Raw genomic sequence first — 13,801 nt, 5'->3', positions numbered from 1 at the left:
TTGCCGGGTCTCAATCCCGCCTCCATCAGCTTCTGGCCAACCAGCCAGATTTTCCCCTGTTTGACCTTGTTAAGCCCGCCCAGCGGGCTCAGCAGGCCAATTAGGGGGAAGTCACAGACAGAGCACGTCGACGTCTGACATGCCATCTGTCAAGATTTCTTGAAAGAAGAAATGTCAGCGTTTGACAGCACTGTGAAGCTGTCAAACACTGACATTCTGTGTAGTTTGATGAGGACTTGTGTTCAGGACTCATCAAACCTTTCACCTTTGCAGAAATCACCTGGCTATTGGTTCGGAGGATCCAACAGCCAGTCTGTGAAATAGACAATGAAGATGTCGGAACTCCGGGTCCACAGCGGCTGAAGGCTGTAGGCAGAAACAAAGGTAAGTGAACATTTTATAACACTCCACACTTGCACCCATCACTCACCTCTACATCTCACTTTCAGACCCCTCCGACCCCCTCCGACCACCTCTTTGCCTCCTACACCCTGGTGGGGTTCTCCGAGGCAGTTAATAGAATTTAATCCCTTTCCCGCCTCGAGGAGATGGGACCCGGGGCAGGACAGCTTCCCGCCTTCTGGCAAAAGGGCACAGAGGCGGGATGGGGGCGGGTTTTCCAGCCACCTCACATTCTGCAACTTTACCGGCAGTCCCGCCTCCTCGGGGCTGACAAAATCGAACCCTTTGTGTCTGTCTTCATGGAAGAAGACATAAAAAACCTCCCGGAAATAGTGGAGAACCAAGGGTTTAGCGAGAATGAGGAACTGAAAGAAATTAGTATTAGTAAAAAAATAGTACTGGAGAAATTAATGGGACTGAAAGGCAATAAATCCCCTGGACCTGATTGCCTACATCCTAGGGTTTTGAAAGAGCTGGCTATAGAGATAGTCGATGCATTGGTTGTCATCTTCCAAAATTCCATAGATTTTAGAACGGTTCCCGTGGATTGGAAGGTAGCAAATGTAACCCCACTATTTAAGAAAGGAGGGAGAGAGATAACGGGGAACTATAGACTACTTCGCCTGACATCAGCAGTAGGGAAAATGCTAGAATCTATTAATAAGGACCTGGTGATAGGACACTTAGAAAATAATAATAGGATTGGGCAGAGTCAACACAGATTTATGAAAGGGAAATCATGTTTGACAAATCTGTTAGAGTTTTTTGAGGTTGTAACTAGCCGAATAGATAAGGGGGAACCAGTGGATGTGATGTATTTGGATTTTCAGAAGGCATTCGATAAGGTGCCACACAAGAGGTTATTAAACAAAATTAGGGCTCATGGGATTGGGGGTAATATACTAGAATGGATTGAGGATTGGTTAACGGACAGAAAACAGAGAGTAGGAATAAACGGGTCATTTTTGGGTTGGCAGGCTGTAACTAGTGGGGTACCGCAAGGATCAGTGCTTGGGCCTCAGCTATTCACAATCTATATCAATGATTTGGATGAGGGGACCAAATGTAATATATTCAAGTTTGCTGATGATACAAATTTAGGTGGGGATGTAAGGTGTGAGGAGGATGCAAGGAGGCTTCAAGGGGATAGAGACAAGCTAAGTGAGTAGGCAAGAACATGGTAAATGGAATATCATGTGGAGAAATGTGAAGTTATCCACTTTGGTAGGAAAAATAGAAATTCAGAGTATTTTTTAAATGGTGAGTGATTGGGAAGTGTTGGTGTTCAGAGGGGCTTGGTGTACTTGTACACAAATCTCTGAAAGTTAACATACACGTACAGCAAGCAATTAGAAAAGCAAATGATATGTTGGCCTTTATTACAAGAGGATTTGAGTATAATAGTAAAGATGTCTTCCTGCAATTATATAGGGCCGGTTATAAATCTCATCATCATAAAGAAACTACTCATGAAATAACACTGGACGGCCAGCTGGTGGCGCCGTCCAAGGAGTATAAATACTCGGGCGTGGGCCCAGCTTGCCCAGGGACATTTTGTAAGACAGGAACTAGTGAAGTACAACTAGACCTCCATGTTCTGAAACAAGTTGATTAAAGCCTTGCTTTATACTCAAACCAAGTGCGTAGTGAGTTTTATTATGTCAGGGCCCTGGTGAGACCACACCTGGAGTATTGTGTACAGTTTTGGTCTCCTTACCTAAGGAAGGATATACTTGCCATAGAGGGAGCGCAATGAAGGTTCAGCAGACTGATTCCTGGGATGGGGGATTGTCCTATGAGGAGAGATTGAGTAGACTAGGCCTATATTCTCTGGAGTTTAGAAGAGGTGATCTCATTGAAACATTCAAAATTCTTACAGGGCTTGACAGGGTAGGTGCAGGGAGGATGTTTCCCCTAGCTGGGTAGTCTAGAACCAGGGGTCACAGTCTCAGAATAAGGGGTCGGCCATTTAGGACTGAGATGAGGAGAAATTTCTTTACTCAGAGGTTGGTGAATCTTTGGAATTCTCTACCCCAGAGGGCTGTGGAGGCTCAGTCGTTGAGTATATTCAAGACAGAGATCGATAGATTTTTGAATATTAAGGGAATCAAGGGATATGGGGATAATGCAGAAAAGTGGATTTGAGGTAGATCAGCCATGATCTTATTGAATGACGGAGCAGGCTCGAGGGGCCAAATGGCCTACTCCTGCTCCTACTTGTTATGTAAGTCCAAGGGGCATAGGACCACAACATATCTAGTACACAACTGGTTTAGTCATTCATCACTAGATCTGGCTGGACCACATCAAGTGCTCTTGAGATTCTGCCAAAACTGCCCACTACTCCTGGATCAGCCTGGACATAACCTCCGGCTTCTGTTCTCCACTACCAACTATCTCCCTAACCCCTCTCCCCTGTCCCCACCATCCTCTTCTCTGACAACAGTGCATGGAGCTGATGGGCTTCATTGTCATTAAGGTTGAGACTATTTGTTCAGTTTCCTCTGCTGCTGCACCCCTTCCCCTTGGCCATCAGGCCAAGCCTCACCACTCGGCTACCCCCTGCTCTTTTCCTCATCCCGTGTCTTTCTTTACTATCTTCCCACATGCCTCTCTGAGTGCATCTTGGCCCTGAGACCTGCCCCCAGCTCCCTTGACCCCATTCCCACTAAACTACTAACCACCCAACCTACCTTCCGGGCTCCAATGCTTGTTGACATTAAAAATGATTTCCTCTCCTCAGGTACTGTCCTCCTTCTCTTTCAAAACCCATGTCATTACCCACTCCACTCAGAAAATGCACTCTCTACCCCTCTGTCCTTGCAAGCTACCGCCCCATCACAACCTCCCTCTCCTCTCCAAAATCCTTGAATATGTTCTCACCTCCCATATTCGTTCCCATCTTTATCGCAACTCCATGTTTGAATCTCTGTAATAAGGTTTCTGTCCCTGCCACAGTATTGAAGTGATCCTCATGAAAGTCACAAATAACATCTTCCGTGACAGATACATTTTGCCACCTCGGCCTCCTCGACCTCTCTGCATGGTCAACTGCACCATTCTCTACCAATGCCTCTTGTAAGTTGTCCAGCTCAATGGGACCGCCCTCGCTTGGTTCCACTCTTATCTATCTGATCGTAGCCAGAGCATTTCCAGCAATGGTTTCTCTTCCCACCCCCGCACTGCCAAACTCGACTATTCCAATGCTCTCGTGGCCAGCCTCCCATCCCCTATCCTCTGTGAACTCCAGCTCATTCCAAAACTCTACTGCCTGTATCCTATCCTGCACCAAATTCCCCTGATCCATCATTGCTGACCTACACTGCTTCCAGTTCCCCCAATGCCTCCAATTTAAAATCCTCATCTTCATCTTTAAATCCCTTCATGGCCTTGCTCTCGCTATCTCTGTAAACGTTTCTAGTCCTACAACCCTCCCTGAACTTTCTGTTTGTCTGATTCTGATGTCTTGTGCATCCAACCACCATTCCCCAGCCCCCCCCACCCCCGCCCACATTTCACCCTCAATTAGCCTTCAACCTTCCAGGCCCCACACTCTGGAATTTCCTCCCTAAACCTCTCTGCCGCTCCACTTCTCTCTCCTCCTTTAAGACCCACCTTAAAACCCACCCTTTGACATAGCTTTTGGTCGCCCATCCCAATAACTCCTTCTCTAATTTGACATCCAATTTCATCTGATTACGCCGCTGTGAAATGCATTAGGTCATTTTTTTTATCTTAATGGTTCTTTATAAATACAAGGGGGGAAAAATTCAGTCACACCCACTTTGGGGCACTAACTTCGCTGGGGCGCTACTTTTAGCTCCCCGAAAAAGTTAGCATCCCTGCGCCGTAAATTGAGTGGTAGCGCTCCGAGCAGGAGGTGGGGCACTACTGGAAGTGCTCCCCCTCCCTCCTGGGGCGCTACCATTCAATATCGCGGCGCTAAGTGCAATAGCGCCATGTGCGTTGGCATGTAGCGCCGCGCTATTACAGGCCTCCCTCCCCTGATTAAAGGTGAGAGGCCTAATGCAGCGCACACCGGGGCCCTGCTGGACCACCGGAGAGTGGGATGCTGCAAAAACAGCCCGGCGCCCAAGAGGAGCGCCGGGCTGCCCAATCACGGCCGGCACCCCGCATGAAGAAGCGGGAGGGGGCAGGTGCTGGCAGTCCGCCCAAAACAAATGGCTGCCGGCACCTGCCCTTTAACTTGCGCCACCGCGGCTGCAAAAACACCACCCTGACCCTGTCGGACATATCGTCCAGCGATAGGTCAGGGGGCGCAACTGACGTTTGCGGCTGGGGCATGAGCGGGGCGCTGTGCACGCCGATGACGTCATCGGTGAAGGCGTAGCGCCGCGGAGTGCTACCGGCTACCACTAACCTCCCGCTGGATTTTGCAGGAGGCATTAGCGGAGCCACGCCCGGGCGCTAGGGGCTTTGCGCCCCATTAGTGCCCCCCCCCGCCACCCAATTTTTCTGCCAAATTGCTTTTGATATTCTGCAAGTCTATCACCCTTTGGGTGAAAAAAAGTTCAGATTGACTTTCTTTCTTACTTCTAAGTTTCCTATTTTTGTAAAGAATTTGCTTGGTTCATTACTGTCAATAATCCCCACCACACCATCACCTTGTCACTCAGTTAGGTCACCTTGGAGTGTGTAGATGAGGGAGAATGGAAGAGGGATATGGGTGCAGGGCAGGAAGATGTAATTAGAGTCAGAGGGGACTCATATGAAGTATAAACAGTGGCATAGACCAGTTGGGCTGAATAGCTTGTTTCTGTGCCGTAGATTCTATGTAATGTAATTCTACGTAATGACATTTCCTCTATTCCAAAGACAAAAAGCTGAACTTCCTTAAGCTTTCTTCTTAAATTTCTGATACCAGCCCTAATGCTGATTCTCCCCTCTGTACCCTCTCAAGGGCAACAATATCCTTCCTATAGCCTTCTGGACTCAATATCGAGTTCAACAATTTCAGATCAAAACCTCGGCCCCTATTACATTTTTACGTATATATTTTTTCCACCCCTTTGTTTTGGGTTTTCCCTCCCCCCCTTTCCTTTTTTTTCTCTCTCCCACATGGCAGCTATCTCTCTTTCTGCCAGTACACTTCACACCTAATCTGAGCCGTCTTTTGTCTCCACTTGTCCTATTACCATCTCGTCTGGTTTTGAATACCTCTTAATGTCTCTTTACTTCTTTTGTTGTATCGCAGCCCTGCCTTCGATCTATTTCATTTCCTTTCCAGTTTTGAAAAAGGGTTTTGACCCGAAACGTCGACTCTATTTTCTCTCCACGGATGTTGCCTGGCCTGCTGAGTTTTTCCAGCATTTTCTGTTGTTATTTCAGATTTCCAGCATCTGCAGTATTTTGCTATCGTACTAATATCCTTCCTATGGTTAGGTAGTCAGATATTCACACAATGCTCCAGATGAAGATTGATCAATTCCTTAAACAGCAACAGTTCATTTGATTGGGACTGCAACCCTCTGTCAACACAACCCTGTAAAGTCAAACTTGTCTATTACTGTCACCCAAGGGACTAAATGGATTGGCTGTAATTTAGAGTCAGAGTAAAAAAAAGCTGTGTGTTTTATCTCGATCCAATTCACCTGCATGAATGTGAGGCCATTTAGATTCCTCAAGTCACATTCGCTCTCTCATCTACTTCTCACTAAATATAAGCAGTTAAACAAGAGTCATGTAGACTCACTCACAAGTGCACGGAGTCCAGTGAACTCGTGCTCGCCATCATTGTTAGTGTATTATGAGCCGCTTTTGTCCACCAACCATTTAAAGGTCATCTATGGTCATGTTCACTGGCTCCATCTATATAGGTGGAATTGAGTTGCTGGAATAAGGAATGGCTGGATTAAGCTCCCTACATTACAACAGTGATGACACTTCAAAAGTACTTTATTGGATGTGAAGCACTTTGGGATGTCCTGCAAGTTTTTTTTAGAACACGAGGGCATAATCTTAAAATGAGAGCTCGGCCATGTAGGAGTGAAACCAGGAAGCACTTCTTCTCACAAAGGGTAGTGGAAATCTGAAACTCTCTTCCCCAATAGACTGTGGATGCTGAGATGGATAGATTTTTGCTAGGTAAGGGTATTAAGGGATATGCAGCAATGGCAGGTAAATGGAGTTGAGGTACAGGTCAGCCATCTGATTGAATGGCGGAACAGGCTCGAGGGGCTGAATGGCCTACTCCGGTTCCTATGTGCCACACTTGTTCAAAGCTTCACACTAACCTGGTTTCGTTCAAATTTATTGGAATGTGACTCAGATTTACTCAGTTTCCTTTCTCCAGTGTCTCCCAGATCTCCGTAGATAGTGAGGAAGACGTTTGCATCTGTTCCTGCTCTGTAGACATCGCCCGTGTACACGGAAATCTTGTAATTGTGAGCTTCAAACAAAACGGACAATAGGAATCATTAAGGGATACTTGCATGAAGTTTAGAGGTTAAACATAATTCAAAGAGACAATAAGTTAAGGAAAACTCAAACTAATTGTAATTTCAGCATTAATGTCGCAGTTTGAGCTATGAACATAATGGGGGTGATTTTGACTTTAGAAGACAGTGTATAACACGCGCTGTCGGCTCGGCCACTTGTTAAACGCCTCTCCCGCCCTCAATGGAATTGAAAATCGGAAGAGGTGTTTAAAGGGCTGCCGAGTCGATATCGCGCGTTTTACAATATCGTTCAAAGTCAAGATGACACCCAATGAGTAGACTGTAATTAGGAGAGGACTTGAATGATTTATTCAAAGTGAGAATGGGATAGGTTCCTTACTTGATAGAGTAGAAGGATCTGGGTTCAGTACTGAAGCAATGCATGGAACACATACACTGGTGAGAGCTAAATGGTCACTGCACTTACCTAGACCTTTTCTTTTGCTTCTTGAAACATTATCAGGCATTTCGCATGCACTGCTGTATATTCAACTGCTAAAGGAGGTTTGAAAAAGGGTTAGACCCAAAACGTCACTCTAATTTCTCTCCACGGATGTTGCCTGGCCTGCTGAGTTTTTCCAACATTTTCTGTTGTTATTGCTAAAGGAGGTTTCCTGGCTCGGGCGCCTCCTGTTAGTCCTCTGGGACTGGGGGAAGATTTCCTCCAATTATTGTGCGTTAGTAACATAATGAGAAGATTTGCTATATTCACTATTTCTATCAAGAGTAAAAGTTTCTAACAGAACACGTTTACAATTCCACTAGAAATTGTGATCAAATTAAATCTTTCCTCCCCCTGTCCCAACAGGAAGGAGGCTGTGGTTTCTAATTTGTGTGGTTTTTAATAGAGCAGCTCACTGACAGGTCACGTAGCTGATAGCAGACGAGCGGCTTGCCTTTGCACGTGGAGAACCTGAAATGGTGGGACTCCACAGATAAAGAAAATTGAAATGTCAAATATCTGCAACAAGGGTTTTAATGATTTTCTTTGATAGTACCTCAGCGCTTTATACTCCCTTCTTCACACTGAAGGTATTTCTTCTTCTTCCCCCTTCACTTAAAATTACAGGGGTACATTTTCTGTACTGGATCACCAGGACACACCAAATACAGGAATATCAGGTGGCGAGGAGAGCCCACCTGTAAAGAAGCTCACCTTTTCTGTATCTCAGGCCTCTATGTGTCCAGAGCAAGCCGATCTCAGGTGGCCCAGCGGTCAGGGTGCTACAATTGGCATCTGTGCACCCACATTTGGGGAAGTGCCAAAAACAAGACACAGGGTTCCTGTTCCTGATCACTATCCAGTGGCACTTGCTAGTAATACAATGGTGCACGGACAGCAAGTAAAAATGGCGTTGTGCTGTAATATTCTCCACAGTTGGATAATTCACTGTCTTGGAACATAGGAATGTACAGGACTAGGAAAGACCACAGTGGTCGATCTGGCCAGTCCCAGTATCTAGGAAATAACATATCCCACGATAACATTTGGGATTTTGGTTTAATTTGTATTGATCCCACAAATCCACCGAACAGGTCCTGTCTGGGATCATGCCCACCAATGCCCTTCACCAGAGTCTGTGGGATCATTGGGGTGCACCTCATTTGTATGAGGCCAGCTGGTGTCCGAGCCAACACGGGTGCAATTCAGGCGCTGCCTGACCCAGACTGGCAGAAACTCCCACTTCCGAGGAATTCCTCCCCTGGAAACCCCACACAAACCTTTCTCGACCACTCCCAGCCCACCCACCCACCCCCGTGTAAGAGGGCTGATCCTAACATTGTTTTTAATTACTTGTACTCTGACCGGTGGGATCTGCTTCTGCATCTTTTGTGGCAATTACTCTGCTCAGAGAACCATAGCCCGGTGAGGGAGTCAATTACTTCAGGAGAGGAGGGAAGGAGAGAAAGCTGCCTTTCTCCTAACTAACCCCTTCTTGGTTTTAACTGCATATGCACCGTCTTCAATGAAAATGGCATGTAAGTAATTTGTTCCCACTGTGGTCTGGAATTGGCAACTAGGAAGTACGGGAGAGCGACCCAGGGTGATACTTTGTTCCCTCTTTGCGGGGACGAACTTTCCATCTGCCTGGAATACCGCAGTGGTACAGCCGAGATAGTGGTTGCTGCAGGATGTGGCAGATCATGGCTGTGACCCCATGTCCTGTCATTCCATGGCACAAGCACATGGAACCTTCGTCTGTCTCGAGAAGAAGCAAACCTTTCCAGCATCTTGTATTTGTCGCCCTCTCCTTCACTGCACGAGTACTCACTTTCCAGAGCATCCTCCACGGTACTCTCAGTCTGCTTCAGTGTCCCATCTTTCAGCAGCTTTTTCTGAATAATCTCTAAGGGCACCAGCTCTCGGATGATTTCCCCATCATCTTCGGACTTTGCCAGCCAGCGCTCGCAGGAAAAAATAGTTGTCTCCGAGCCCTGGCATTCAAGTAACGACAGAGGGTTAAGTTACAGGTATACCCATAAACTCTGCATCCTATTTCCTTGGCTCAGTGGTATCACTCTTACCTCTCAATCAGAAGGTCATGGATTCAAGCCCCACTGCAGGATTTAACCATATAATCTAAACTGATACCCCAGTGTGTACTGAGGAAGCTCTGCATTGTTGGAGATACTGTCTGCCCTCTCAGCTGGATGTTAAACAACCAATGGCACTATTTGAAGAAGAGCAGAGGAGTTGCTCCGGCCAACATTTATACTTCAATCAATACAATTAAACAGATTAGGACAGAAATGAGGAGGAATTTCTTCACCCAGAGAGTGGTGAACCTGCGGAATTCTCTACCACAGAAGGCAGTAGAGGCCAATTCATTAAATATATTCAAGAAGGAATTGGATATATTTCTTAAGGCTAAAGGGATCAAGGGATATGGGGAGAAAGCAGGGTCAGGGTACTGAATTATCAGCCATGATCTCATTAAATGGCGGAGCAGGCTCGAGGGGCCGAATGGCCTACTCCTGCTCCTATCTTCTATGTTTCTATATTTCTATTAGTTGGCCATTCATCTCATTGCTCTTTGTGGGACCTCACTATGCGCAAACTAGCTGCCACTTATCCTACAAAACAACAGTGACTACACTTCAAAAATAATTCATTAGCTGTAAAGTGCTTTGCGACATCCTGAGGACATGTAAGGTGTGAAATAAATGTGAGTTGTTGGGAACGGTAGCGCAGTGGTTATGTTTCAGGACTAGAAATCCAGAGGCCCGGACTAATGATCCAGAGACACGAGTTCATATTCCCACCACTGGCAGCTGGGGGAGTTTAAATTCAGTTAATTAAATAAATCTGGAATAAAAAAGCTAGTGGTGACCATGAAACTACTGATTCTTGTAAAAACCCATCTGGTTCACTAATGTCCTTTAGGGAAGGAAATCTGCCGTCCTTACCCGGTCTGGCCTATATGTGACGCCAGACCCACAGCAATGTGGTTGACTCTTAACTGCCCTCTGAAATGGCCTAGCAAGCCACTCAGTTGTCCCAAACCACTTCACGACACGGGACTGCAGCGGTTCAAGAAGGCAGCGCACCACCACCTTCTCGAGGGCAATTGGGGACAGGCAATAATTGCTGGCCTTGCCAGCGAAGCTCACATCCCCTGAATGAAAAAAAAAAGAGTATTTCTTTATTTGTATTTTAAAATTAATCGCTGAATTTTGTGTTAGGTCCCTTCTCAATAAATAGTGCAAGGAAAACAAAACAAAATTGAACTACCTCCATTATATATCTTTAACCCCAGGGAATAACTTTATAAAGTCCTGCGGCTAACCTTAGAATAAAATCACAGCAGTCTCTACTTTCAGATACCCTCTAAACCAGGCAGATCCAAAGTACTGCAGACACTGTTGATGATTCACCAGCCAATTTAGTCAATTGATGGGACGGGAAGAGTACACCTGTCATGGAGGGAGGATGTTGGATGGGATTTAGGCAGGTGGTTTGTGTCCCTACAGAGAGAGTATGCACTCCATAATGGGCAAACAATAACTCTACCTGCATAGATTACTCAGTATTTTGGTTTGAAGACTCTTAAGCATTGTGATGGGATTCTGTGTGTTCAGAGACCAGACTGACCAAAATAAAACTTGCCCCAGCAGCAGCCCTTTGTCCGGCATGTTGAAACCCAATACACCAATAACTGGGAATTCTCAGTAGGTGAAAGCATTTGGGCTGTCGGAACTCCAGGTGTTAGCATCGGCCCCCTCAAACACCAACATGCTGCGTCATGGAGCCACAGGATTCAGGTTCTCTCACTCTGCTCAGTCCTCAATCCCAGCGGGTAGGAGCCAATCAGAGGCCAAGCATGCTCAACAAGGGGGAAGAAGCTTGGGTGGAAAGTCCTAAGGTAGTTCTGTGCACCTCCCAGTATCCAGGGTTTGAGTATTATCAAGAGGCTTAAAATGTTAATGGAGCAGGTTGCTTGCCAGTTTCTTTGGCCAGAGATGGTGTGGTGCATTCAGGTGAGACCAGGTAGAAAAATTTAGGGGAGGAATTAGACAGTTAAATGATATACGAATCTTGATAACAATCAAGAACAGAACAAGAATTATTATTTATCCAAACAATTTTTGACTGATCTCAAACGTCTCACCGTATCACTCATCTTTTATCTCCAGAAACACTTCTGGGGCTTTCATTTCCTCATGTAGCACACGGCTTAATGCATGTATGTAAAATTCCTTTGAATGCTATTTAAATGAAGGTCGTAACTCAGTTAAAAAAAGGTAAAGACCACATTAATATAACACTCAAAGGGATTTTACTTGAGCACATTAAATAAACAGTGCAGTAAGAGAGGAAATTAAATATGCCAGTTGGCTTTTGAACACATTAATAATATTTGCTTCTGTGGCCTTCCCTGGAACCTATTTTACAAGTTTGAATCTGAACCAACGTCTCCAGTGACACTGACCTTTCCCTTTGGCAGGAGTCGCCGGATTTCCACACTGTCCAAATGCCACCCAGAGTTGATGCCTCGACCATCATGTCCAATTCGAATCTTCTCGATGCACTCACCAACATCCTCCAACTAAAAAGAAAAGTGGCTTTATTACAATTTTTAAGATATATTTATATTTCATACAATGTCTTTCGCTCATCAAAGTTGAAGATTGCCAGTGCCCAAGAATGAATGGTTTTGACCTTGGGAACTCGGTGACAACATCAAGCATTCCGAGATCAGATATTGCAAAGCCAGACAACAATAAAGCTCCCTCAACCTTTTTACAAATCTATAAAGCCCTAGTCTATGGATTCAATGCTGAGCCCCCGTCTGAGAGGCTCTTCCAAGGACCAATTTTACAAAATGGTGCTCCGGGCAGGGAGCCTTGCCCTCGGAGATCACATATCAGGAATTCCCAGTGCACGTTCCCAACAGGTAGAAATCCCCGCCTGGAGCACCATTTTGTAAAATAATTCTTTAATACCTCTCTTACACACCTGGCAGGACACAAGAAAATGCTTGATACCTTGAGCACTCTCTTGCCGTTACCCTCTGTCTACTTAGCTATCATTCTACCCTCTGTCTCCGTCACAACCTTTCCACTCTCTCTATTTTATTGGTATATAACTGCAGTCAGTAATTCTCTGAACTTTCAATCTTTTCATTGCTGCAAACATACTATACCACATGTTCCTCCGCCTACCCACATCATCACTGCTTTTACATCAAGACTCATTGTGCAGTCCCTTGTATGATCAGAGGGGTTGGATTTCACCGGGGTTCTCTTGCTCGCTCACCATAACGTTGGCGAAAGAGTCTTGAAAACCCTGAAAAATGGGGATTTGGCTTTTTTTTTTCTCTTTTTATCCATGGAGAGGGTCCTGCACTCTGGTCCTACACCCATCACCTTGGTTTCTCAATAATTTAAAATGCAGCTTTTTATTCAGCTCCATTCTAAGAACGTAACTAACAGAGCATTTGTTGCTTCTGATCCGGGCCTACTCCACATACCTAATGACGTAAGAAAACTACTAGGCACTTGGTCTAAGTATTAAACAAAGCTTTAATCAACTGTTTTTCAACAGGGAGATCTAGTTGTGTCCGTCACTAGTTCCTGTTAAAGACTGTCCTGAGCAAGCTGGGCCCATGCCCGAGTATTTATACTCTCCCTGGACAGCGCCACCAGCAGGCTGCCCAGTATTACTTCATAAGTCATTTCCACATGAATGACAAGATTCATGTCACCTACTATTCCTGGAAGAGGAATTTTATATCTATCTTTATCAGGACTTACCAGTTTTATACTTGTACCTTCTCGAGATCTACGCTGAAGTCTACATTTGAATATCCTACTGGCATCCACATTATCCATTCCGCGCAGCACTTTAAATCACATCTTCTTTTCTCCCAATGAAAACAAGTTTGAATGTTTGACCTTCTCAGAACTGAGAGCCCCAAGTCCCAGAATTTTCTGTGACTTCTTAGCAATTCATCAGCGTCCTCTGGAAACCAGAGTGCCTAAATCTTCCACAATGCGGTAAAGTTTACAGTTTAGTGCTCCCGGGCACAGAGCTTTACACAACAGGAACACAGAGGAGAATCTGGGCATGCAGGTGAGCGCTAACGACTTGCAGCCAAGTTCCTGACACGTGCTCCCATTGTGCAATGCTGAGCGCGGGGAACACTAAATCGTAAAGTTTACCCCAGTACTCAAACGATGGCCGCACCACATATAAGTTACCCAGAGTTAAGATGGCCTGTTTCAATTTATAATCAAATGGTGTTGAAGTGTATCACAGTAACCAATTAAGAGGGCTGATAACAGTTTAAATTGACTGGATACTTTTGGTGTAAGCTTGATAACCTCACGGTTTATACAGTGAGCTCACAGTTGACAAGTGAACATGGTGGATTACATAGGATTACATACATAGGATATACGGCACAGAAACAGGCCATTCGGCCCAATCAGTCCATGCC

At 45.4% G+C, this 13,801-nt stretch overlaps 1 protein-coding gene across 1 annotated transcript in view; it reads right to left on the bottom strand.

Moving 5' to 3' along the window:
* Nucleotides 1-13,801, bottom strand: part of loxhd1a (lipoxygenase homology PLAT domains 1a) — a 164,812-nt gene that overhangs the window by 63,987 nt on the left and 87,024 nt on the right. Inside the window, exons 25-27 of the mRNA XM_085975347.1 lie at nt 11,792-11,908; nt 9,134-9,296; nt 6,657-6,811 (exon numbers count right to left, since the gene is read on the bottom strand). Coding sequence (XP_085831473.1) covers nt 6,657-6,811; nt 9,134-9,296; nt 11,792-11,908 — 435 coding nt within the window. The remainder of the gene's footprint in view (nt 1-6,656; nt 6,812-9,133; nt 9,297-11,791; nt 11,909-13,801) is intronic.

Source organism: Somniosus microcephalus, chromosome 2, assembly GCF_052327205.1.
Source record: "Somniosus microcephalus isolate GS21.2 chromosome 2, FLI_Smic_1.0, whole genome shotgun sequence".
Taxonomy (NCBI): domain Eukaryota; kingdom Metazoa; phylum Chordata; class Chondrichthyes; order Squaliformes; family Somniosidae; genus Somniosus; species Somniosus microcephalus.
This window is presented reverse-complemented; position numbering and strand designations above follow the sequence as displayed.